The 27,435-nt window shown below is 37.2% G+C and overlaps 1 protein-coding gene across 1 annotated transcript in view; it reads left to right on the forward strand.

Annotated features, from left to right (window-relative positions):
* CCDC7 (coiled-coil domain containing 7) overlaps positions 1-27,435 on the forward strand; it is a 213,362-nt gene that overhangs the window by 148,958 nt on the left and 36,969 nt on the right. The window contains exons 7-9 of the mRNA XM_059404564.1: positions 5,048-5,109; positions 7,963-8,019; positions 19,490-19,565. Coding sequence (XP_059260547.1) covers positions 5,048-5,109; positions 7,963-8,019; positions 19,490-19,565 — 195 coding nt within the window. The remainder of the gene's footprint in view (positions 1-5,047; positions 5,110-7,962; positions 8,020-19,489; positions 19,566-27,435) is intronic.

Raw genomic sequence — 27,435 nt, forward strand, 5'->3', positions numbered from 1 at the left:
TTGGCCATTCTAACTGGTGTAAGGTAATATCTCAATGTGGTTTTAATTTGAATCTCCCTGATGGCTAGTGATGATGAACATTTTTTCACGTGTCTGACAGCCATTTGTATGTCTTCATTGGAGAAATGTCTGTTCATATCTTCTGCCCATTTTTTGATATGATTATCTGTTTTGTGTGTGTTGAGTTTGAGGAGTTCTTTATAGATCCTGGATATCAACCTTTTGTCTTTGTTTTTTGATGGGTCTGGCTAGAGGCTTAGGAATTTTATTTATTTTTTCAAAGAAGAAGCTCCTCTTCATTTTATTTATATGTTATTTTTCCCCTTTGTCTGGTTTTGGTTTTTTAGATTCTATATCCTTTTTTTTTTTCATGAGGCTGTAGGAGGTTTTTACTTTACAACATGACATCCAACTTCCCCAGGCCCTCTTGAGTGTTGGGAGTCCCCTTCAGCCATGGGGCCAGTCCCTTGCTCCTACATTCACTCAGGACTCTATGGAGGGCTGCACTAACAGTGTCATGGTGGGAGAGCAGGGGTCAGGGTGAGACTCAGAGTTGGAGTTGGGGCTGGGCACAGGATCCTGATAGGGGTGGGATCAGATCGATGGTCAAGGCTGGCCACAAGTCAGGACTGGCCTTGTGATGAGGCTTAGAGTCAGAAGATATGACAGAGTCAGGGATGAGGGTAGATTCAGAACCAGAAATAACTTTGGGGTAGGATTAGGGAGGGAGTATTGCACAGAGTGAGGGTGAGGACTAAGGCCAGAGCTGGTGTCAGTGGTGAGACCCAGGCTAGAGCCAAGAACAGAGAGCATCAGCATTCAGGAGGGAGACATGCTCTGGCCTCAACATTGAAGCTGGGTTGAGGCCCTGACCTGTGGTGGCAGCTACACCCTCACACTTCCACTTGTGCTTGGTGAGGCTAGAGGCTTGTCAGAAGCCTTGCCACAGAGCTGACAGTGGTAGGGGCACACTCTCAAATGCATATGCAGGTGCTGCAGCAGCAGGGAGGAGCTCTCCCACTGAAGGCCTTCAAGAGTGGGGACCGGCATTGGTCCATTTGTTGGTGGGGCTTCGCAGGTGCTGAAGCAAGTTGGAGCTCTTGCTGAAGGTATTGCGGCAGTGGGGACAGTGGTAGGGGTGCTCTGCCGCGTTTGTGTATCTCTGTGTGTGCACTTGTGCGTGCACAGGCACTGGCATTGTGGCAGTGCTAAGCTCTGGCCGAAGGCCTTGCTGCACTGTAGGCATGGGAACTGCCAGTGTGCAGTTGCAGGTGCATGAACAGTGCTGAGCACTGCCTGATGTCCTTGGTGCACACTGGGCACTTGCAGGCTGAGAGCTGCTGTACATGCGCAGGTGCTGCACTAGCAGCAAGCCATGCTCAATGTCTTGACACACATGGGCCAGTGCTGCAGCTTCTTGTGGCTGTGGCTGCCTCAGTGCTTCAGCAGTGTGGAGCGCCAGCTGAAGGCTTTGCCGCAGAGGGTGTTCAGTTTGGGCCACCTGCCAGCACGGTTGCTGCAGTGCTGTACTAGCATGGTGCCATGGCCAGATGACTTACTGCAAGTCTGGCAGTGGCATGGCTTCTTGCCACTGTGGGAGCAGCAGTGCTAGCTCAGTCCAGAGCAGTGGCAGGAGGTTCGACCATAATCGTGGCAGGAGAAGAGTGGGAGAGGGCTGGCAGGTGCAGGGAGCACTATGGGGCTAGTGGCCAGGACCTTGGGTATAGTAGTAAATTTAAATGAGAGAGGGGCTTTCAGTTCTAGGGCTTTGGTGTGGTTGAGGTGCACACTGGCTCAAGAACCAGGGGAACAGGGGCACCTGATTGGGTCAGTTGGTTAAGCATCTGACCTTGGCTCAGGTCATAATTTCAGGGTCCTGGAATCACAAGGCGGGGAAGTCATCTCCCCTCTCCCTTTCCCGCAGTCCCTACCCCTGCTCCTACTCTCTCCATCTCTTTCAAATAAATAAAATCTTAAAAAAAAAAAAAAAAAGGCACCGCAGGGACGGGATTGGTGATTTCTGGTTCAAGGTGGAAACTTGAAGATATGGGGTCAAAATTTTAGAGATCTTGGTCACAGTCCTGAGATGGAGTGAGCTTCAGCATCAGGGTCTAGATCCTCAGAGACAGACTCAAGCTTTGATATCATTTATTTCTGCTCTCATTTTTATTATTACCTTCCTTCTGCTGGTTTTGGGTTTTGTTGTTCTTTTTCTAGCTCCTGTAGATGTAAGGTTAGGTTGTTTATTTGAGATTTGTTGTTGTTGATGTAGGCCATTATTGCTATAGACTTGCCTCTTAGAACTGTTTTCGCAGTATCTGGAAGGTTGTGGACACAGTACCTGCCAGTTCTTTTGTTCCTGGAGGGGTCTGTGGACACTGCCTGTCTGGGATATGGTGGGAGCAAATAACCTCCCCACTGGGAGCCCCAGGCACTCTTCAGATCACTGTTTCCATGCTGTATGTTCACAGGCTGTTGACCTTGCCTTTTTTCCAAGAGTAACCTCAGTGCCCTCTAGGGTTTCCCCCAGCCATTGATCTTTAAAATTCCAGGTTTCAAGCGCCACTGGTTGCAAAAATTCACAAAATTCAGCCCCTCTTGCTTTTCAAGGCAATTGCTATTGGGATTCATCCTCCCCATATGGGCTCTATTCTGTCTCTTGGCCTGCTCTATGACTGCAGCTCCCTACCCACCACAGGGCCACAATTTTTTTTTTCTCCCAAACCATATCTCCTTTCTTCTACCTTCTTTGATGTGGCCTCTTCTCTACATTTAGCTCTAGAATTTGTTCTGCCAGCCTTCTGAGGGTATTTAGGATGATTTGATTGTTACCTAGTTATATTCATGGGATCAGGTGAACTTAGGGTTCTCCCACTCTGCCATTATCTTCCAAGCTTTCTAGCATCATTCTTAGGGGCCCTAGGATTTTCAAAATAGTAAATGAGCATTGGCTTAACTCAAAGTCACCATCTGCGTTAGCCCCTAACAAGAGAATCAGCTTTTGTTTGAAGCTTTTGACTTCTCTCTAGCTATGAAAGCTTAGGCACCATCTTCTCCCAATAAAAGATTGTTTTGTCTACATTGCAAATCTGTCATTTAGTAGGTACTCTCATTAATTATCTTAGCTGGATCTGAGTAAGTTGCCACAGTTTCTGTATTAGCACATGCTGCTTCACCCTTTGTTTCCATGCCATGGAGATGGCTGCTTTTCCTTAAACCTTGTGAACCGAACTCCAGACTTTTCTTTTTTGCAGTTTCCTCATCTCTCTCAGCATTCGTAGAATTGAAGATTTAGGGCTTTGCTCAGAATTATGCTTTGGTTTAAGTAAAAAATGTGGCTGGTTTGATTTATCCAGACCAGTAAATTTTCTCTGTATTAGCAATAAGACTATTTGCTTTCTTAATCATTTGTGTATTCACTGGAGTATTACTTTTAATTCCCTTCAAGAACTTTTCCTTTGCATTAAGAACTTGGATAACTGATGCAAGAGATCTAGCCTTCAGCCTCTCTCGGTTTTTGATGTACCTTCCTCACTAACCGTAATCATTTCGTTTTAAATTTCAAGTGAGAGACAAGAGACTCTTCCTGTAGATTGAGCATTGAGAGGCCAATATAAAGTTATTAACTGGCTTAATTTCAGTATTGTTGTGTCTCAGGGAGTAGGAAGGCCCAAAGAGAGGGAAAGAGATAGAGGCTAGTTGGTGGGGCAGTCAGAGCATACACAACAGTTTTGTTAAGTTTGCTGCCATATATGAACATGGTTTATGGTACCCCCAAACAATTGCAATAGAAACATCAAAGATCAGTGATCACCGATAGCCATAACAAGTATAATAATAATAATGAAAAAGCTTAAAATATACTGAGAAGTACCAAAATATGACACAGAGACCTAAGGTGAACAGATGCTATTGGAAAAATGGCATTGATAGATTTTTTGTATACAGGGTTGCCACAAACCAGTTTGTAAAAAATGCAGTCTTTGAAGTGCAATAAAGTGAAACACAATAAAATAAAATATGCCCTTACCTAGTAATTTTGTATTATGAATTAATAATTTCTGTGTGAGTCTCCTGGAAAGGTGGTTTCCTCAAGTTCAGTTACACACATCTAAATGTTTCTTATCACATATAAACAGTAAATAAATATGTGTAACTTTATGAGTATCTGAATTAAATCACCTCATTTGTTCCCCTGTTATTCTGTTCTTGCCAACTATATCTGGTATAGTAACTTATCCAAGTAAAAGTTTACATATAGCCATTTTTTTTCATTAAACATATAATAAAAACCCTTTTATAGTGTTAAAATAGAGAGTAACTGGGAGGGACTACTATTTATTATGCAGTTACTTTATTTCTCTCTCAATGACTAGATTTAAAGGAATGCAAGGAGTGGCACTTGAGTTAGCTCCAGTAGGTGCCCATTAACTAGATCCTTAGTTCAGAGTCTGATTTGAGCTATCTATTGTAAAGTACAAAATTAGTTTCAGATCGTATGTTAATAGTAATCCTGAAATTGAAGTATCTGATGTGTACAGGCATTTTCCTTATAACTTTACATGTACTGGATCCTTACCACTACTTTATGAGGTATGTACTCCAATACCCCAATTTTAATAGATGAAGAAACTGTAAGTCAGAGGGATTACGTAACTTACTAAAGTCATAAATTAGTAAGTGGGTAAAACAAGTTTTGAGCCAAGCAGTTTGACTCTAGAACTTGTACTCTTAACAATAACAATATGAAAAGAAATGTCATGCTTCTACTCAATTTACTTTTGTTATTTTTGTTGTTAATATTTTTGGAATACCTAATTATATTCATGGAATATATAGCATTCATAGAATTACACAGTGTGATTTTATACTTGTTTGCTTGCAATTATACAAATTTACCTTGGAGTCTGAATAAAGGTTAAAAATTATGTTAAGTTTTATTTTACAAACTACATATATCTAGAGCATTTATTTTATTTCATAAGTATAATTTAAGCTCTTACTCTCTGATAATAAATAAATGTTGTACTTATTAAAATTTTAACAGGGATACTGAAAATTCACCAGGAACAGTACATAGTAATGAAGTTGTACAGCAGAAAATTGAAGGTGATAATATTTTATACATGTTTAGCATTTATAGAGTTTTCTATATTACATTAACATTTTGCAACTTACAGTTTAAAAATTTAGCCATACAATTATACAGTAGCAAGTTAAAAAAGATACTCAATTGTGAGTTTGATATTTTCAATAAGAGTTCTTATGTTTCGGATTCCAGAAGTTGTACAAAACTAAACCTTGGTTGTTAGCGACCATAAAATACATGAATTAGTAAGGACACAAGCATATTATGCATCACTTTAATATATAGTGTAATACATGATAAAAGTTATATGCGATTTGCAGCAAGTCCACAGATAGCCAATTTGTTCAAACCAAGGAAGTTGGGTTTGCTTTCAGGAGCTTAAAGTACTCATGAAAGAAATTGAGGAAGACACAAAGAAATGGAAAAATGTTCCATGCTCCTGGATTGGAAGAATAAATATTGTGAAAATGTCTATGCTACCTAAAGCAATCTACACATTTAATGCAATTCCTATCAAAGTACCATCCATCTTTTTCAAAGAAATGGAACAAATAATTCTAAAATTTATATGGAACCAGAAAAGACCTCGAATAGCCAAAGGGATATTGAAAAAGAAAGCCAACGTTGGTGGCATCACAATTCCGGACTTCAAGCTCTATTACAAAGCTGTCATCATCAAGACAGCATGGTACTGGCACAAAAACAGACACATAGATCAATGGAACAGAATAGAGAGCCCAGAAATAGACCCTCAAATCTATGGTCAACTCATCTTCGACAAAGCAGGAAAGAATGTCCAATGGAAAAAAGACAGCCTCTTCAATAAATGGTGCTGGGAAAATTGGACAGCCACATGCAGAAAAATGAAATTGGACCATTTCCTTACACCACACACAAAAATAGACTCAAAATGGATGAAGGACCTCAATGTACGAAAGGAATCCATCAAAATCCTTGAGAACACGGGCAGCAACCTCTTCGACCTCTGCCGCAGCAACATCTTCCTAGGAACAACGCAAAAGGCAAGGGAAGCAAGGGAAAAAATGAACTACTGGGATTTCATCAAGATCAAAAGCTTTTGCACAGCAAAGGAAACAGTTAACAAAATCAAAAGACAACTGACAGAATGGGAGAAGATATTTGCAAACGACATATCAGATAAAGGACTAGTGTCCAGAATCTATAAAGAACTTAGCAAACTCAACACCCAAAGAACAAATAATCCAATCAAGAAATGGGCAGAAGACATGAACAGACATTTCTGCAAAGAAGACATCCAGATGGCCAACAGACACATGAAAAAGTGCTCCATATCACTCGGCATCAGGGAAATACAAATCAAAACCACAATGCGATATCACCTCACACCAGTCAGAATGGCTAAAATCAACAAGTCAGGAAATGACAGATGCTGGCGAGGATGCGGAGAAAGGGGAACCCTCCTACACTGTTGGTGGGAATGCAAGCTGGTGCAGCCACTCTGGAAAACAGCATGGAGGTTCCTCAAAATGTTGAAAATAGAACTGCCCTATGACCCAGCAATTGCACTATTGGGTATTTACCCTAAAGATACAAATGTAGTGATCCAAAGGGACACATGCACCCGAATGTTTATAGCAGCAATGTCCACAATAGCCAAACTATGGAAAGAACCTAGATGTCCATCAACAGATGAATGGATCAAGAAGATGTGGTATATATACACAATGGAATACTATGCAGCCATCAAAAGAAATGAAATCTTGCCATTTGCAACGACGTGGATGGAACTAGAGCGTATCATGCTTAGCGAAATAAGTCAAGCAGAGAAAGACAACTATCATATGATCTCCCTGATATGAGGAAGTGGTGATGCAACATGGAGGCTTAAGTGGGTAGAAGAAGAATAAATGAAACAAGATGGGATTGGGAGGGAGACAAACCATAAGTGACTCTTAATCTCACAAAACAAACTGAGGGTTGCCGGGGGGAGGGGGTTTGGGAGAAGGGGGTGGGATTATGGACATTGGGGAGGGTATGTGATCTGGTGAGTGCTGTGAAGTGTGTAAACCTGGTGATTCACAGACCTGTACCCCTGGGGATAAAAATATATGTTTATAAAAAATAAAAAATTAAAAAAAAAAAAAAAAAAAAAAAACCAAGGAAGTTGGAAGATTTTAAGCAACCTTAAAGGATGACTAGAATTTAGTCAAGTGCAGAAGGGAGATATCTGCTATTTTACAAAGAGGATGTAGCATGAACAAACAGAATAAATAGGGAGTTATAAATAGTATGGTATTAGAATGTGAAGCAATAAGTAGGGATAAGGTAAGAGAGAGCCAGTCAGAGGTGTGCTAAGGATTTTTTAAAAAAATATATATAATAGGGAACCACTGAAGACTTTTTTGTAGGAAAGTGGGAATTGTTGGATTCAATTGTATGCAGATTATTCTGGCCATTTGTAGAAGTTACATTTGGGGACTAGGAATAGGAAAGGGAAGTTATTGCTTTGTTTTATGTGTATGATTGCTTATATTAGAACACCAATAAACAAGAAGAAAATGGGCAGATTTGAGAAAATTTACTGGTAAAATGGGCAAAACTTGATTGGATATGAAAAGAAGGGAGATTAAATCATGTTAACATTAACTAAATAAAAGAATTAAAGAGGAATAAAAGAGGAAAAGCAAGTGTTGAGAAAATGATGAGTTCATATCACTTAGTTATATACATTCATTCATATATTTCTATTTGTTGCCTGACTGGGAGGATTTCCAGTGTTGGCAGTTCTATTGTTTCTTTTTAATGAGGTATTTAAAAAAAAAACTCTGAAATTTAAACTCAGTACATATCATTGATATTTGAAACACATGACAAACTTACTATTATTTCAGAATTCATAAAAACTCACTCAACTGAAGAATTTAGAGATGTTTCTGCAACTGATCCACGTAAGTTTCTACTTGTTTAAGCATTATTGTGTTAATAACTTATGTTCAGTGCATTAATTTCTATAATTTAATGTCATTATTATGGTAATAACATAGATTGCCTGGAGTTAGAGCCATACAGTTGAGCTATCAAGCAAGTATTGAAATTCCTAGTTAAGGCTAAATGCTACAAAAAATAGACTCATTTTTGAGGAATACATTGCTATCACTTGGATTGAATAATTTTTAATTTTGATTGGAGTATGCTACTGAAATGTTTCAAGAGTGCTAGACCTTTGAGGTGAACAGTGATAAATTTGCATATTTTGTTTCTACGAATTATAGATCATCTCATATGCACTAAATCCTTGACAATAGCTGAGTACCTGTCAGTTTAGCTGCTAGAACTAGTATGTTAAACTTATGACTACTTAGCAGCAGAAAGGAGAAATTACCTTGTTTGTCTTAGTACTGGAAAGAATTTTGAAGCAATCATGTAATGTATGCTATAGAATACAATTTAGAAGTGGAAAATAAGATTTGGTTGGAAAAGATTGATGGGAATCCTGTCCTCCTTCATCTTCTGCTTTTCAACTAATGTTGCCATATTTAGGCCAAGGGCAACTTGATGCTACAGTGCTCCCAAGTTCTGTAGACACCTTTGATCCAAGAGAGTCCTGAATGACTAGATAGATAGGAAGATATCTAGAGCTTTGGAGTGGATGGTGAAAGCTTCTTTCTACCTCAAGGAAAACCCTCTGCGCATCTATGGAGCTCTCTATCTGTGCAGCTGTCTTCTCTCTAATACTGTGCCCTGTGAATTCTAGCTGCTTTGGGCTTCCAAAACTCTAAACCTTTTCTCTGAACTCTAGGAGAACAATAGACTCTGTTTGGGTCCCCTTTCCTAATGCTGTGGCCTGGAAGTAAGATGGTGTTATCAAAGGGCGCTGTTACTTCGTTTGTCTTCTTTCAGAGATTACTGCCTTGCACTTACTGTTTTCCAGTGTCTGAATATTTCCTTTTCCCATATTTTTGTCCAGATTTTAATTTGTTTAAGATGAAAGGATAATTCTATTCCCTGATGCTCTATCATGGACAAAACCAGGAGTCTTTACGTCCACATATGGGCTGATGGATTATATCCTTCAGCCAAATCAAAAGAATATAATAGTAGAAATGTTAGTGATGATTTAAAAATATTCTGTCTATTGCTTTCTGTTTCTTTCATTCATTCATTTAATTGAGGTGTAATTGACATACAATACTACATTAATTTCAAGTGTATGGTATTTGTATATATTGCAAAATGATCATCACAATAAGTCTAGTTAACATCTATTACCACACCCTGCAAGAATTTTTTTCATGTGATGAGAGCTTTGAAGGTCTACTCTCTTAGCAACTTTCAGACAGGCAATATAGCATTATTAACTATAGATACCATTCTGTACATTCTATTCCATGACTTATTTATATTTTATAACTGGGAATTTGTATCTTTTGATCTCCTTCACCTGTTTTGCCTACCCCACTTCCACCCCCTATGTCTGGGAGCCACCAGTATGTTCTCTGTATCCATGAGTTATCTTTTTCCATGGTAGCTGCCTCAGTCTCAGGGCTCCTTTGGTATATATTTACTGTCTCAGTATTGCTCAGTTTTACTTGTATACACTTCTTTTCTGTTAAAAGTACCCCTTTTCATCTTATCCAGACAAATTTTATTCTCATCTCTTCCCATTCTCTAAATTCTATTTGATACCATAGCCTAATCAACAAGACAAAAGCTCCTTTATATTCCACTCTGTTTTTATACCACTATTTAATTTTGATGATGTTTCATTTTATAATTAATAGAATTAACTTTTAAAAAAGACTTATTTATTTATTAGAGAGAGAATGTGTGAGTGTATGAGCAAGGGGAGTGACAGACAGAGGGAGAAGCAGGCTCCCCACTGAGCAAGGAGCCTTATGTGGGACTCAATCCTGGGACCTTGGGATCATGACCTGAGCTGAAGGCAGATGCTTAACCAACTGAGCCACCCATGGAATTAATTTTTTTTACAGCAGTTTTAGAACTATAGAAAAATTGAGCAGAAAACACAGAGTTCCCATATATCCATTCTCTGCCTTTTCCTCCTTACACAAAATTTTATTAACATTTTGCATTAATGTGCTACCTACATTAAAATCAATGAACAAATATTGATATATTATTACCTAAACTCTGTAGTTTACATAGGGTTCAGTCTTTGTGCTATAGAGTTCTATAGGTTTTGACAAATATATAATGTCATATATACACCATTATAGTATCATACGGCAGAGTTTCACTGTTTTGAATCCCATGTTCTACCTATTCATTTGTCCATCCGTCCATCTGAGCCCTTGGCAATCATTGATATTTTGGGTATCTCTGTAATATTCAAGAATGTTATCTATTTGGATTCATATAGTCTTTCTTTTACTTAGCAGTATGCATTTAACTTTCCTGTTTAATGATTTTTATGGTTTTATAGCTAATTTCTTTTTATTAATAAATAGTAATCCATTGTGTGGATGTATCAGTTTTTAAAATCTAATTTATCTATTAAAAGACATCTTGGTGGCTTCTGATTTTCTGCAATTACAGAAAAGCTGCTGCTAACTTAGGTTTTTAGTATGGATATGTTTTTCAACTGATCTGGTTATATACCAGGGAATGCAATTTCTGGATCATATAGTAAATATATGTTTAGTTTTGTAAGAAACTGTCAAACTGTTTTGCAAAGGGGATGCATCATTTCATATTCCTGCCAACAATGAGAATGAGAATTCTTCTTGTTCTGTATCTTTGTCAACATTTGGTGTTGTCAGAATTTTGAATTTTAGCCATTCTAAAAGTTATTTACTGATATCTCATTGTTTTAATTTGTAATATCTGATGTTGAGAATTTTTTCGTATTTTTTTGCCATCTTTGGTGAGGTATGTGTTCAGATATTTTACTCATTTTAAATTGGGTTACTTGCTTTCTTATTGAGTTTTCTTTCCTTCTTTTTAAAGATTTTATTTATTTGACAGAGAGAGATCACAAGTAGGCAGAGAGGCAGGCAGAGAAAGAGGAGAAAGCAGGCTCCCTGCGGAGGAGACAGCCCGATGTGGGGCTTGATCCCAGGACCTTGGGATCACGACCTGAGCTGAAGGCAGAGGCTTTAACCCACTGAGCACCCAGGCGCCCTGCTTTCTTATTGAGTTTTGGGTGTTCTTTGTATATTGTGGACATAAGCACTTTGTTAGATAACTGCAAAGATTTTCTCTCAGTCTATGTATTCTCTTTTCATTCTCTTAATGGTACCTTTTGTAGAATGGAAGTTTTTAATTTTAATGAAATTGAAATTACTAGTTTTTTCTTTCATGGATTGTGTTTTGTTGTATCCAGAAGTCATCTTAAAACCTAATGTAATCTAGATTTTCTCCTATATTATCTTCTAGAAGTTTTATATTTTTTCATTTTACATTTAAATCTGTGATCCATTTTGAGTTAATTTAAACCCATCTCCACATCCATCTCTCCTCTGGGAACAATCAGTTTGTTCTGTATAGTTAAGAGTCTGTTTCTTTGTTTTCTCTCTTTTTCTCCCCCCATGATTGTTTTGTTTTGTTTATTGAAATCATATTTCCCTAACAGGCTTATTTTGCTTAGCATAATAGTCTCTAGCTCCATTCATGTCATTGTAAATGGCAAGATTTTATTCTTTTTCATGGCTGAGAAATATTCCATTGTGTATATTTCTCTCTATCATCTGCCTGTCATCATCAATCATTATCTATTATCTATCTATCTATCATCTCTCTACCATCTATCATCTGTCATCTATCATCATCATCAACTATCTGTTATCTATCATCTATCTATCTGTCTATCTATCATCTAGATCATCTATCTACTGCATCTTTTTTTTTTTTTAAAGATTTTATTTATTTGTCAGAGAGAGAGAGAGCAAGAGCGAGCACAGGCAGAGTGGCAGGCAGATCAGAGGGGAGAAGCAGGGTCCCTGCGGAGCAAGGAGCCCGATGTGGGACTTGATCCCAGGACGCTGGGATCATGACCTGAGCCGAAGGCAGCTGCTTAACCAACTGAGTCACCCAGGCGTCCCTCTACTGCATCTTCTTTATCCGTTCATCAGTCAAGGAACATTTGGACTCTTGGTAATCAAGGTGCATGTATCCCTTTGGATTAGTATTTTTGTATTCTTTGGGTAAATACATAGTAGTGCTGTTGTTGGATCATAAGGTAGTTTTATTTTTAACTTTTTGAGGAACCTCCGTACTTCTTTCTAGAGTGGCTGTACCAGTTTGCATTCCCACCAACAGTGCAAGAGGGTTCCTCTTTCTCTGTATCCTTACTAACACCTGTTGTTTCCCGTGTTGTTAATTTTAGTTGTTCTGACAGGTGGGAGGTGATATCTCATTGTAGTTTTCATTTGCATTTCTCTGATGATGAGTGGTGTTGAGCATGTTTTTATGTTTCTTTGGAAAAATTCCTATTCATGTTTTTTGCCCATTTGTTAACTGACTTATTTGTCTTTTTGGGTATTGAATCTTATAAGTTCTTTATATATTTTGGACACTAACCCTTTATCTGATATGTAATTTACAAATATCCTCTCCGATTCCAAAGGTTAGCTTTTAGTTTTATTATTTCCTTCACTGTGCAGAAGTTTTTATTTTGATGAAGACCCAATAGTTTACTTTTGCTTTTGTTTCCCTTCCCTCAGTACACATATCTAGTTAAGAAGTTGCTACAGCTGATGTCATAGAGGTTACTCCCTGTGTTCTTGTCTAGGATTGTAATGGTTTCCTGTCTCACACTTAGAATTGGGAGAACAATTATTGTTAAAAATGTCTATATTATCTAAAGCATTCTATACATTTAATGCAATTCCTATCAAAATACAAATAGCATTTTTCAGAGCTAGAACAAACAATCCTAAATTTGTATGGAACCACAAAAGACCCCAAATAGCCAAAGCTACCTTGAAAAAGAAAAGAAAAGCTGGGAGACTTCATAATTCCTGACTTGAAATTATATTACAAAGCAGGAGTGATCAAGACAGTATGGTACTGGTACAAGAATAGACATATAAATCAATGGAACAGAATAGAAAACTCAGAAATGAACCTACAACTGTGTAGTCAATTAATCTTCAACAAAGCAGGAAAAAATATCCAGTGGGAAAAATACAGTCTTCCCAGCAAATGTGTTGGGAAAACTGGCCAGCCACAAGCGGAAGAATGAAACTGGACTACTTCGTTACATTATACACAAAAATAAATGCAAACATTTAGTTTCTTAACTAGATGATGTTTTCATTACAATAGTTTATATCACCATTTTTAAGTCTTTATTGTTTTTGCAATGTTTTATAGTTTTCAGATAAAAGTTCTTGTACGGTTTTTTTTTTTTTTGTGGGAAGCTCATCTTTTTGCACACTAGTGAAAATAAAATTAGAAAATAATTTTTTCTAAGATGGAAGGCTTATTATAAAGCTACAGTAGTTAAGACAGGATAAAAATAGACAAAGAGGTCAACTGAACAGCATTAAAGCCCCAAATCAGACCTATGCATTTAGGTACATGATATATGATAGAGATGGCATCACAGATAAGTTGAGAAAACATGGAATTCTCAATAAGTGGTACTGTGATAATTGATACTTAAATGGAAAAAATAGAACTGGAGCACTGCCTCCTGATATTCAAAATTTAACTTCATGTCATTAAACACCTACATATGAAAGGCAAAAGTAGAAGTATTTTCTTGGCTGATTTAAGAGAATATCCTCATTACTATGTGGTAAGAAAATGATTTTTAAAACCAGACATCAATGTACCGATCATAAGGGGGTAAGTTTGATAATGTTGACTATGTTAAAATTAAAAATTTCTATTTGTCAATATACACTATCAGGAAAATCTGAAATAGAGTGGAAAAAGAGATTTTGAATACTGAAAACTGTCAAATTATTAGTATACAGAAAATACAAAGAACTACTTTAAATCCAGAAAAAAGGACAATTATTTCAAGAAAAACAGGCAAAAGTAAGAGAAATTTAACCAAGCAAGGAATCCAAGTAGCTAGTAAGACTGAATAATCAAGAAATTGCAAATTAACCACAATGGAACAATGTTTCATACCTCTCAGACTCTCAGTCAAAAATTTTAAGAAGTGTGACAATAGTAAGTGTTAACAACAGTATATACTAACAGGAACTTCTCATATATACACCAAGGGAGGGCACAATCACTTTTTAAAAATAAATTATTTATTTTTGAAGTGGGGGTTAGGGGGGAGAGAGAGAGAGTGCTGAGAGGAGACCCTGATGTGGGACTCAGTCTCAGGAGCCTGAGATCATGACCTGAGCCGAAGGCAGATGCTTAATTAACTGAGCCACCCAGTCAATCACTTTGAAAAATAGCTTTTCTTTATTTAAGTTATGAATGTGCATGTCCTTAAACTCCTTTTTCTCAGCTTTGTTGATATATAATTGGCATATGTAAGTTTAAGGTGGTCAAAATTATTTGATCTGTATATGTTGCAAAATGCCTACTACAATAAGGGAAGTTTATTCATCTTGTATCTCAAGTAATTACCATTTTGTTATTGGTGTTGTTATGGTGAGGACATTAAAGCTCTACTCTTAGAGGAGCTTTCAAGTATACAATATAGTACTACTCATCATAGTCACCATGTTGTACATTTGATTCCAAGAACTTATTCATATTATAATTGAAAACGTGTACCCTTTGACCAACATCTCCCCATTTCCCCCGTGCCACAGCTCTGGGAAACCCTCATTCTACTCTCTGTTTCTTTTTCAATATTGTTAGATTCCACATGTGACATCACATAGAATTTGTTTTTCTCTTTCTGACTTATTTCACTTAGCACTATGTCATCTGTGTTGTCACAAATAGGAGGATTTCTTTTCTATGGCTGAATAATACTCCATTGTGTATGTATGAATATGTATATGTATATACATATACATTTATATATGTGTATGTGTGTATCAATCATATTTTCATCATTTTTTAGATTGTTTCTATGTCTTGGCTGTTGTATTGCAAATAATGTTGCAGTGGATGTGGGAGAGTAGCTATCTCCTTGAGACAGTGACTTCATTTTCTTTGGATATATACCCAGAAGTGGGATTGCTGGATCATACAGTAGTCCTATTTTTAATTTTTTGAGGAAACTCCATACTGTTTTCCACAGTGGCAGTGCCACTTTACATTCCCAGCAATAGTGCAATAGTGTAATTCCCAGCAATAGTTTCTTTTTCTCCACACCTCATCAATAAATGTTACCTCTTGTCTTTTAGAGAATAGCCATTCTAACAGGTATGAGATGGTATCTTATAGTTGTTTTGATTTACATTTCCCTGATAGTTATTGTTGTTGAGCACATTTTCATGTATCTGTTGGTTGTTTGTATGCCTTCTTCGGAAAAATGTCTATTCAGGTCCTCTGTCCATTTTTAATTGGTTTTAAAAAATATATACTTGGATATTAATTTATCAGATACATGGTTTGCAAGTATTTTCCTCATTCCATAGCATGCCTTTTTATTGTGTTGATGTCATTTGTTTTGCGGAAACTTTTTAGTTTGATGTAGTCCCACTTTTTTTTGTTGTTGTTTATTTCATTGTGTTTTCCTTGTGTTCTTCAGTGCCAAAACTTCTGTTTTTAAATGATTTCTCTTTGTTTACCTTCTCATTTTCTCTTGTATTATTTCCCTATGTCATGAAATTGTTTATCTGTGTTTTCTTATAAGTCTCTGAGCATCTTCAGAAGAATTATATTGAATTCTTTGTTGGGCAAGTCCTGTATTTTTATTTCTTTGGAGCCAGTTACTGTAGATTTGTTGTATTCCTTTAGTGGGGTCATGTTTCCCTGATTCTCTGTGATCTCTGTATCATCACATAGTTGTCTGCACATTTAAGAAGCAGTTGTCTCTTTTAGGCTTTATAGACTGATTTCAGTAAGGAAAGATCTTCAGCTGCAGGTGGGGGAATGATGGAGTATGTAATGGCCCTATGCTCTGGTGTCAAGTATGGGGGGCATGTGGCAGAACTAGTCTGGAGGTATTTTGAGTTGTTGGCTCAGGCTGTTGCAATCCACAACATCAACAACTGCATGTTCCTTGGCAAACATTATAGATGTCTACAGAGATGTCAGAGGCTGTTGTGATCTTCAGCATTGTTTCCAGATCTAACCACAAGGGACTAGGGCAGACAGTGGTATGGCCAGTGCTGGTGCATGCACTCTTGGCTGAAGGCCAGCAGCAGGTGTGTGTGTGTGTGTGTGTGTGTGTGTGTGTGTGTGGCAGTGGCTAACTGCAAACACATACGTAGTGGTGGGGCCCAGGGAAGACAGCAAGGGCTGAGGACAATTGTGGGCACACAGACAGCGTGGGGAACTTGGCTGTCTGTGTGCGCTGTTGTGGCTTCTGGGTTTTGCTACAGGCACACAGCTGTGGAAGCTGATAATGGGCTGGGGCTGTGCAGGTGTACAGTTGGAGGGGCTAGCTACAAGTGAGCACAGTGGTGCCGGACAATGACAGAAGACAGGGGCCTGCTCTGGGCCTGGAAACAGCTGTGGGGATCTGACTCCTGGAAGCACTCTTCTGTGACAGACCAGTCTCCCTCTGGGCATGCACATGGCAGTAGAAGCTAGTGATGGGTTGAGATGGAAGCATGCAGGTGTACAACTGGAGGGGTTAGCCCTGAGTGAGGCCATGGCAGTGAGTGTTAGCTATGGGGATATAGGCTGGTGTTTGCACTTGCACAACCAGAGTCTTGGGCTGGCTGCTGGTGTGGTTCTTGGCCTCTAGTGGTGGTATTGTGTGTGTGTGTGTGTGTATGTGTGTGCACACATGCACGTGTGTGGTGGGGATTGGTAAGGGACTCAGGCAACTGGCATCAGCCAGTGCAGATACCTGTGGGACAAAACCCAGTGAAATTTACAGAGTTCTCAGTGGCTGTCCTGGCCATTGGTTTCTTCAGTGATGGAAGCTGCCGAGGTCTTCTGTGGAGCAGGTCACAGGAAACCATAGAGACTCAGACTCTGTGGCTGATAATTGGTAGCACCTGTGTTTCTTTCTTGTTTCTAGCTATATTTATAGGTGTCAGCTTTACCTATCTATCTCTACCTACTTATATGTGTCATATTTACCTATATGTGCCTGCTTCCCCCCCACCACGCCTGCCTCTCTGCCTACTTGTTATCTCTCTCTGTCAAATAAATAAATCATTAAAAATAAATAAATAAATAAAATTGTGGCAGAAATAACAGTGGATGTTCTTTGTAATCCTTTACCAAATCCAAGGCATAATTTTAAATCATGCCCTATGGTATGTTCAAATTAATCCTAAAATGATATGGTGTAATATTTTATTTACTTATTTATTTATAGACTAATTATTTGAGAAAGAGTGTGATCTTGGGGAGAGAGGGAGAAACAGACTTCCCTCTGAGTGGGGGCCCTGATGCAGGGCTCCATCCCAGGATCCCAAGATCATGATCTGAGCTGAAGGCAGACACTTAACTAAGCCGCCCAGGAGCCTCATATTTTATGCATTTTAAATATTCTCTCTTGCCTATAAAAAGTTCTTAATTTGATTTTTCTAAAGCTGACTTTTAATATACATTTGAATGTTTAAAGAGTATTGACCCTCCTAAAGCAAAGCCTCTGGTTTACTTGGTTTCTTTATATACTTATTTTATTTTTAAAAAGATTTTATCAATTTGAGAGAGGGAAGGAGAGCATGAATGAGGGGAGAGGGAAGAGGGAGAGAGAGAAAATCTCAAGCAGACTCCCTTCTGCCCAGGGAGCTCAACTCAGGGCTTGATCTCATGACCCATGAGATGATGTATACTTGTCTTATTTGGTTCCTTTGATATATGTTGCACATTTGTACTTTTCCTGTCTTTACTTATGATTTTGCCTGTTTCTTTCTTTTTTTTTTAAATTTTTTATTTTTTATAAACATATATTTTTATCCCCAGGAGTACAGGTCTGTGAATCACCAGGTTTACACACTTCACAGCACTCACCAAAGCACATACCCTCCCCAATGTCCATAATCCCTCCCCTTTCTCCCAACCCCCCTCCCCCCAGCAACCCTCAGTTTGTTTTGTGGGATTAAGAGTCACTTATGGTTTGTCTCCCTCCCAATTCCATCTTGTTTCATTGATTCTTCTTCTACCCACTTAAGCCCCCATGTTGCATCACCATTTCCTCATATCAGGGAGATCATATGATAGTTGTCTTTCTCTGCTTGACTTATCTCGCTAAGCATGATACGCTCTAGTTCCATCCATGTTGTCGCAAATGGCAAGATTTCATTTCTTTTGATGGCTGCATAGTATTCCATTGTGTATATATACCACATCTTCTTTATCCATTCATCTGTCCATCAACAGATGCCTGTTTCTTTCTAATAAAGTCTCCATTCTTTAAGTCCAACTGATTGCTGTCCGCTTCCTTTTTCTTCTCAGCACCTAAAATTTGTTATATTTCTCTACACCACTATTTTGACATGTGGAATAGAAAAAAATACAGTTGATCTATAGAAACTTTTGACTGCATTCATGTTATTTAACATTACCTTTGTCCATTTCATGTTTGGTTTATCTAGCAGCAAACTTAGTGAAGTTTGTCTTCTTTTAAATACTTTCTGTGTGATAAGATTGAATAGTCTTGTGTTATTACCCTGAGAGTTTATTGATTACTATGGATTCTCATTATGTTGGTTTCTTTTCCTTTTTTTTAAATAAAGATTTTATTTATTTATTTGCCGAGAGAGAGAGTGAGAGTACAAGCAAGGGGAGAGACAGGCAGAGGGAGAAGCAGTCTCCCCCCTGAGAAAAGAGTCCATTTTGGGACTCTGAGATCATGACCTGAGTTGAACGCAGACTCTTAACGGACAGAGTCACCCAGACATCCCTATATTGATGTCCTTTTAAGTAGCATTTTAGTTAACCTTTTGGGTTATCTGATTCAGGTGGAAAACTTAATGGGATTGTTAGCATCTTCCCATAGACTTTATTGACTTAGAGGCAGCAACTTTTCTCTTAGCATCTTAGAGTCCTCTTATATGTAATGTTATGAGGAGATAACACACACTGACTTCAGTCTAGTTTTGTCACTTACTAGATGTATAGTTTTGATCAAATTATAGAATCTCTCTGAGACTCTATTTAAATTTGAAAATGGTGATAATATCTTCTTTTTGAGTTATTTTGAGGATTAAGAGAATTGTAAAGTAGCATAGTGACATAATGGGAGTTTAGTAAAATGGTAATTATTATAAGCATTTGTTCCTTGAGTACTGTCTTCTTGTTATGTTCATCTAGTTCTCACACAGATAGCAGTGAGTTATATCAGCGTAGAGGTATAACTTTAGCCATTTGTAATACCTTTAAATTTATTCATTTTTTTCATGATAGAAACTACATTTTCACTGATGAATCGATTGAATGTCATGTTGAAAATATTTGAAAAACAGTCAAATATGTTGGAGAGGTAAGCTTTTAAAATAATTCCTTTTCCTAATTATGAAAATGAGTAGACATTCATTTTAGAAAAATTAAAAGCATAAATAAGAGCACTGTTAAAAAATTTAGTGTTCTTATGTCAATTTTTATGATATGTGTATTTTAAAATTATAATCAGGCAGAATATGAAATTTTATAGCCATAATGGAAAACAGTATTTAAGTTTCTCAGAAAATTAAAAATGTTATTACTGTATGATCCACTAATTTCATTTCTGGTTAAAAACCCTGCAAAACTGAAATCAGGGTCTCAAAGATATTTATATACCCATGTTCACGGTAACCCTATTTACAGTAGCAAAGGGTGAAAGCAAACCAAGTGTCTGAAAACAGATAAATAGATAAAGAAAATATGATATATACATACAATGGAATATTATTTAGTCTTAAAAAGGAAAGAAATTCTGTCATATGGTACGATATGATGGAACCTTGAGGCTTTTATGCTAGGTAAAATAAGCCATCACAAGAAGACAGAGTTATTTTGTTATAAGATTTCACTTATATTAGGTACCTAAATAGTCACTGTGGATGACTTTCAGGTGACTAAGGTTAAATTAGTTACAAAACTTGTATGTTGAAAAAACATGTCTTGTAGATTGAAGTCACAAACTTTTATTTGGACACTTACGATTCATTTGTATTTGTTAATTGAAGCTTATTTTACCCTTGCTCCTGGATAAAAACTAGAGTAAACCATGACTTTTTTGAGCACTCTCAGATAATAATTCAATTTAACTTAGAAGCACTGTCCTAATTGGGAAATTAAAATTCCCTGTCAAATGTTACAGTTAGTATTTTAATTTTTATTCTAAGTTAAGACTTCTCTTTGTTTTTCCTTCCACCCAGTTTACCAGCTGGAACCTGCTGGGAGTTATAATTGGTTTTTCTCTTTCATTACCTCCTTTCTAACTAACTAGTTGTAGTTTCTGTTCTCCATGTGTTTGGGAAGAGAGGGAATAAGGGTAAGTTATACAGGAAAAGTTTTACTTGACTCTCACTGGCTTCCTTCTCTATAACTACAGAAGACACCAAATTTTCCAAGTATTCTACTTAAAATGCCTCTCCCTAGGCTTGAGATCAGGGCAAGCATATCCTCCTCTCCCTTAAGGGTCTGTATATGGCTCAAGGCACCCAGTAGCTCTCTGCAGAGAAATACTGTAAGTCTTCTTTCCTGATCCTTATATATTGTCCATATCAGTGAAAGGCTTTAGTGCGCTTTTTTGGTTGCGTTCTTTTTTTTAAGTGCCTCACCCATTGCTTTGGCATGTGATACTGGGAACTTAGAGCCTGCTTTGATGCCTCCTTATAAAACTTGTTACAATTACCTCCTTGAAAATTCTGTTAAAATAAAGATAGGGTGTGGCAAAAGTCTTAGTATAGTTTTAAGCCCTAATAACTTCAGAAGTAGGAGGGAGGGAAGATGGCCAAAAATTAGGGCACCAATGTTTTATCTGGTACCTTGAATTAGCTAGATAGCTATCAAATCATTTTAAACACATGTGAATTCAACATGAGATGTAAGAAAAGAATTGTTGTGATTCTACAAATAGAAAAGTGATTACTTTTTGCAAGGTAGGAGGTGTGGAGATGTGAATCTGAGGGGATATATTGGAAGATAAATCATGGGGAGAGGGAACCTCTGTCACTAGGCTACCGGAAACTGATATGGCAGTGAAGCACAAAATTGGAATTTTGAGAAGTCTGCTGAGGAATGACTGCCTGAAAGGTGGTCAGGTGGTAAAGCTGGGTGGGATCCTAGGTAGTACAGTGTGGTCTCTGGATCCGCAGCATCACAGAAGAAAGGGGGAGCTTAAATGTGGCAGAGTTCCCTAACATTGGAGCAGGGAAGCTGGCTAATGAGCTGCTCAGTGACTTCTCAACTAGGAGTTGCCATAAACTGCAAACCACAGCACAGTCAGTGACTTCTGTCAGAGCAGGGGCCCAACAAGTGACAACCACTGTGAAATCCAGCTCCTTCCCCTGAGAGAAGCAGTGGGAGTGCATGCATGATTGGGCAAATATTCCTTGAAGAGGTTCCAGTGAACAGCAGAGTGGAAGTGAGACACCTCACCCTCCTCTGGGAGGACTGGTGTGGGTGTGCACCACAGGAGTCTGGGGACTTTGGCCTACAGGAAAGGGATTGACTGCCTTTCCCTGAGGGTACACTGAAGAGTGGGGGCCAGGATCTTTCAGCTCCAGGACTGGAGATTGGGGTGTTGCCATTTTTTACTTTTTTTCCATTCTCTAAAATGGTAGAAAAAGCCTTCAGGGAACAAAACCCACATAGAACAACCCAAAGCAGCTTACACTGAGCCTGGCCCCCTGGCAAGGGGTTGTTCAGCTCTACTCAGGCAAAGACACCTGAGACTCAGTAAATCAGGCCCCTTCCACAGAAGACCAGAAGGATCCTCAGGCAAATACCAAGTTTATAGATCACTCAGAACTGAAAAATTCCTGACTAAGGGCAATAGTATATGGAATTGTAGACTTTTTTTACATGAGTCTTTAGTCTTTCAGTTTAAAATTTTCTTTTTCTTTTCCTTTTTAACTCATTTCTTATTTGATCAACTTTTTGTTTTTAAGTTTTTTTTTTAAATTTTCATTTTTACATTTACATTTTATAGATATATACTTCATTTTTGGCTTCTGTTCACTGTATCCAGTTTTATTTTTGTACGTATACAAATTTTACTTTGTTTATAATTTTGGGATTTAGTTGTCCTCTAACAAACGGATCAAAATACACCCAGGGACTCACACTCTCACCTCTTTTGTTCAACATAGTACTAGAAGTCCTAGCTTTAACATTCAGAAAAAAAAAAAAACAAAAAAACCCATTCAAATTGGCAAAGAAGTTAAACTCTCACTCTGCAGATGATATGGTTCTTTATGTGGAAAATCCAAAAGACTTCACCCCCAAATTGCTAGAACTCATACAGCAATTCAGTAACATGGCAGGATATAAAATCAATGCAGAGAGATCAGTTGCATTTCTATACATCAACAATGAGACAGAAGAAAAAGAAGGAATCTACCCCACTTACAATTGTACCAATAACCGCAAGATACCTAGGAATAAAACCTAACCAAAGAGGTAAACAATCTGTACTCTAAAAACTACAGAACACTTATGAAAGAAATTGAGGAAGGCACAAAGAGATGGAAAAACATCCATGCTCATGGATTGGAAGAACAAATCTTGTTAAAATGTCTGCGCTACATAGAGCAATCTACACATTCAATGCAATCCCTATCAAAATCGGCATTTTTCACAGAGCTGGAAAAGCAATCCTAAAATTTGTATGGAACCGAACCAAAACAAAACCCAAAACCCCAAATAGCTAGAAAAATATTGAAAAGGAAAACCAAAGTTGTGGCATCACAATTTAATTATTTAAATTAATAATTTAATTTATTAAGACTTCAGGTGCCTGGGTGGCTCAGTGGATTAAGCCTCTGCCTTTGGCTCAGGTCATGATCCTGGGGTCCTGGGATCGAGCCCCGCATCGGGATCTCTGCTCAGCAGGGAGCCTGCTTCCCTTCCTCTCTCTCTGTTTGCCTCTCTGCCTACTTGTGATCTCTCTCTGTCAAATAAATAAATAAAAATCTTAAAAAAAAAAAAAAGACTTCAAGCTATGGGTACCTGGGTGGCTCAGTCTTTAAGTGTCATGATCCCAGGGTTCTGGGGTCTAGTGCCACATCGGGCTCCCGGCTCCACGGGAAGCCTGCTCTCCCACTCCCTTTCTCACTCTGTCTTTCTCTGTCAAATAAATAAATAAAATCTTTAAAAAAAAGACTTCAAGCTGTATTACAAAGCTGTGATCAAGTCATTATGATACTGGCACAAAAACAGACACATATATCAGTGAAATGGAATAGAGAAGCAAGAAATGGACTCTCAACTCTATGGTCAACTAATCTTTGACAAAGCAGGAAAGAATATCCAGTGGAAAAGGATAGTCTCTTTAATAAATGGTGCTTGGAAAGATAGACAGCCACATGTAGAAGAAAGAAACTGGATCATTTTCTTATACCATACACAAAGATAAAGTGGATGAAAGACCTAAACGTGAGAAAGGAATCCGTAAAATCCTAGAGGAGAACACAGGCAGCAACCTCTTTGACCTTGGCTGCAGCAACTTATTGCAAGACATGTCTCCAAAGGCAAGGGAAACTAAAGCAAAACTGGAGTGTTGGAACTTAATCAAGATAAAAACTTCTGCACAGCAAAGGAAACAGCAAAACTAAAGGTTAACCTACAGAATGGGAGAAGATATTAACAAATGACATATCAGATAAAGGGCTAGTGTCCAAGATCTATAAAGAACCTATCAAACTCAACACTCATAAAACAAATAATCCAGTCAAGAAATTGTCAGAAGACATGAACAGACGTCTTCAAAGACGACATCCAAATGGCCAATAGACACATGAAAAAATGCTGCATATCACTTGGCATCAGGGAAATACAAATCAAAAACACAATGAGATACCACCTCATGCCAGTCAAAATGGCTAAAATTAACAAGACAGGAAACAACAAATATTGGTGAGTATGCAGAGAAAGGGGAACTCTCTCATGCCATTGTGAATGCAAACCGGTACAGCCACTCTGGAAAACAGTATGGAGGTGCCTCAAGAAGTTAAAAATAGGGGTACCCTATGGCCCAGAATTGCACTATTAGTTATTTACTCCAAAGATACAAATGCATTGATCCAAAGGGGTACCTGTACCCCAGTGTTTATAGCAGAAATGTCCATAATAACCAAAATGTGGAAAGAGCCAAGATGTCCATTGACAGATAAATGGATAAGGTAGATGTGGAATATTACTCAGCCATCAGAAAAGATGCATACCTAACATTTACATCAGCATGGATGGAACTGGAAGGTATAATGTTGAGAGAAATAAGTCAATCAGAGAAAGACAACATGGTTTCACTCATATGTGGAATGTAAGAAAGAGTACAGAGAATTCTAAGGGAAGAGAGGGAATACTGAATGGGAAATCATCAGAGAGATAGAAAAACCTTGAGAGTCTCTTAAGTATGCAACCAATGAATTATTAGACACTACATCTAAAACTAATGATGTACTATATGTTGCCTGCTTGAATTTAAATAAATAACTTCAGAACTGTAATGATGAAACTGTTCAAAAAGTTCAAAATTTGATTAGCTACATTTCTTTGCAGTGATTTAAAATTTTACATAATAAAAACTTTTTTCAGTTAAATTTTTTGTTTAGGTCATGATTTTCCATGTTCAGTTAGAGGGACTGCAACAAAATTTATTGTTTGAAATGCACAGAACTAAATATCTCCAATATCAAAATCAGACAAAAATATCACAAGAAAATAAAATTATAGACTAATATGTTATGAATACAAATGCCAAAATCCAGCAAAATCCAGCAAAATATTTCCAAATTGAATCTAGCAATATATAAACTGGGTTATACACAAGCAAGCGAAATTATCCAAGGAATGCAAGGTTGGTTTAAAATGCAAATATCAATTAATGTAATACACAGTACTGATTGAATGAAGGACCAAAAAAATCACATGATCAGCTTACTAGACAAAGTAAAAGCACTTGACAAAATCCTAGCATTTTATGATAAAAATACTTCACAACCTAGGAACAGAAGGGAGCTTCCTTAATCTGATAAAAGCTATCTATGAAAACTCATAGTTAACACTATGCTTAATGATGACATTCTAAGATCAGGGAGAAAACAGGACATTCTTACCACATCTATTCACCATTGTAGTACAGGTTCTAGCCAGGGCAACTAGAGAAGAAAAGGAATGAAAGGTGTTCATATTGGAAAGTTAGAAGTAAAACTATACCTCTTTTTGTAGTTGTAATGATCTTGTGTATAGAAAATCTTAAGGGATCCACTAAAATCTATATGAAGAAATAAGTGAACTCACATTTTGCAGCATACAAGTTTATAAATAAAAATCAATTATGTTTCTATGCACTAACTGTCACAGGTTAAATTGTGTCCCCCAAAGAGTTATGTTGAAGCTCTAACTCCTAGTATCTCATAATGAAGTTATTTTCAAATAGGGTCATTACAGATAAAATTAATTAAGAGGAGGTCATAGTGGGATAGGATTGGCCCTTATTCCAAAATGACTGGTATCCTTGTAATAACTGGAGAAGACAGTACCCAAAGAGGAAAGAGATTATGGAGGCAGAGGTTGGGTTTATGCTACTACAATCCAAAGAGTACCAGGGATTACTAGAAACTAGAAGAGGAAAACAGGGATTTTCCTTTAGAAGTTTCAGAGGGAGCATGATCCTAACAACTATATTTTAGATTTATGGTCACTAGAACTGTAAGAATATAAATTTTTGTTGCTTTAAGTTACCCAGATTGTGAGACTTTGTAACAGCAGTCTTAGGAAACTAATGTATGGTGATCAACATTCCACAAATGAAAGAAAACAACTCCATTTAAAATAGCATTGCAGACAACAAGAAAGAATTTAACAAAAAAAGTGTAAGACTTCTTTTGCAATGGAAACTGCAAAACATTTAAAGAACTTAAAGAAGACCTAATTAAATGGATAGACATTCAATTTTTTTAATATAATTTTTTATTTTTTATAAACATATATTTTTATCCCCAGGGGTACAGGTCTGTGAATCACCAGGTTGACATACTTCACAGCACTCACCAAAGCACATACCCTCCCCAATGTCCATAATACCACTCCCTTCTCCCAAACCCCCTCCCCCCAGCAACCCTCAGTTTGTTTTGTGAGACATTCCATTTTCATGGGCTGTTAGATTTAATAATCTTAAAATGGCAGTGCTCTGCAAATTGATCTACAGATTCAATGCAATTTATATCAAAATCTCCGCTTTCTTTTTGGTGAACTGACAAGCTGATCCTAAAATTCATGTAGAAATGCAAGGAATCCAGAATAGCCAAAGAAATCTTAAGAAGAACAAAGTTGGAGGACTCAAGTTTAATTAATTTCATTATTATTTTAATTATTGTTTACATTTAACTAATGTTAAAACTTAATACAAGGTTGTAGTAATTAAGACAATGTAGTACTGGCATAAGGTTAGACATATATACATCAGTGGGATAAAATTGAATGTCCAGAAACCCTTAAATTCATGGTTAATTGATTTTTTTAAATTAAATTAATTTATTTTCAGCATATACTGTTATGCTGAAAATTGATTTTTTTAACGATTATATTTATTTATTTGACAGAGATTCTTGTTTTTTTTTTTTTTAATTTTAGCCTAATTATAGGAGGTTGGAGGTGATATCTTACTGTGGTTTTGATTTGCGTTTCCCCAACAATTAGTATTATTGAGTATTTTTCATTTGTCTGTTTGCCATGTGTATGGTCTTTGGAAAAATGTTTATTCTCTCTTTTGCCCATTTAAAAATCAGACTTTGTTTTTTCTTGTTGTTGACTTCTGTAATTTCTTTATATATTTTGGGTATTAACTTTTTATCAGATATATCATCTGAGGAAAGAGTAGTCTTTTTAATAACTGATACTTGGATACTTGGACTGGGATATCCATATGTAAAAGAATGAAGTTGCATCCTTTCTTTATGCCATCCACTAGAACTAACTCAAAAATTACCAGAAACCTAAATTTAAGAGCTAAAACTATAAGCCTTTTAGAAGAAATGTAGGAATAAATCTTTGTGGCCTTGAGTAGGGTAACGGCGTCTTAAATAGGACACCAAAAGCACAACCAACAAAAGAAAAAATAGATAAGTTGACTTTCATAAAATTAAAAACTTTTGTACTACATATGATACATCAAGAGTGTGAAAAGGTAACTCAGATTG

The sequence above is a fragment of the Mustela nigripes genome, chromosome 6, assembly GCF_022355385.1.
Source record: "Mustela nigripes isolate SB6536 chromosome 6, MUSNIG.SB6536, whole genome shotgun sequence".
NCBI lineage: Eukaryota > Metazoa > Chordata > Mammalia > Carnivora > Mustelidae > Mustela > Mustela nigripes.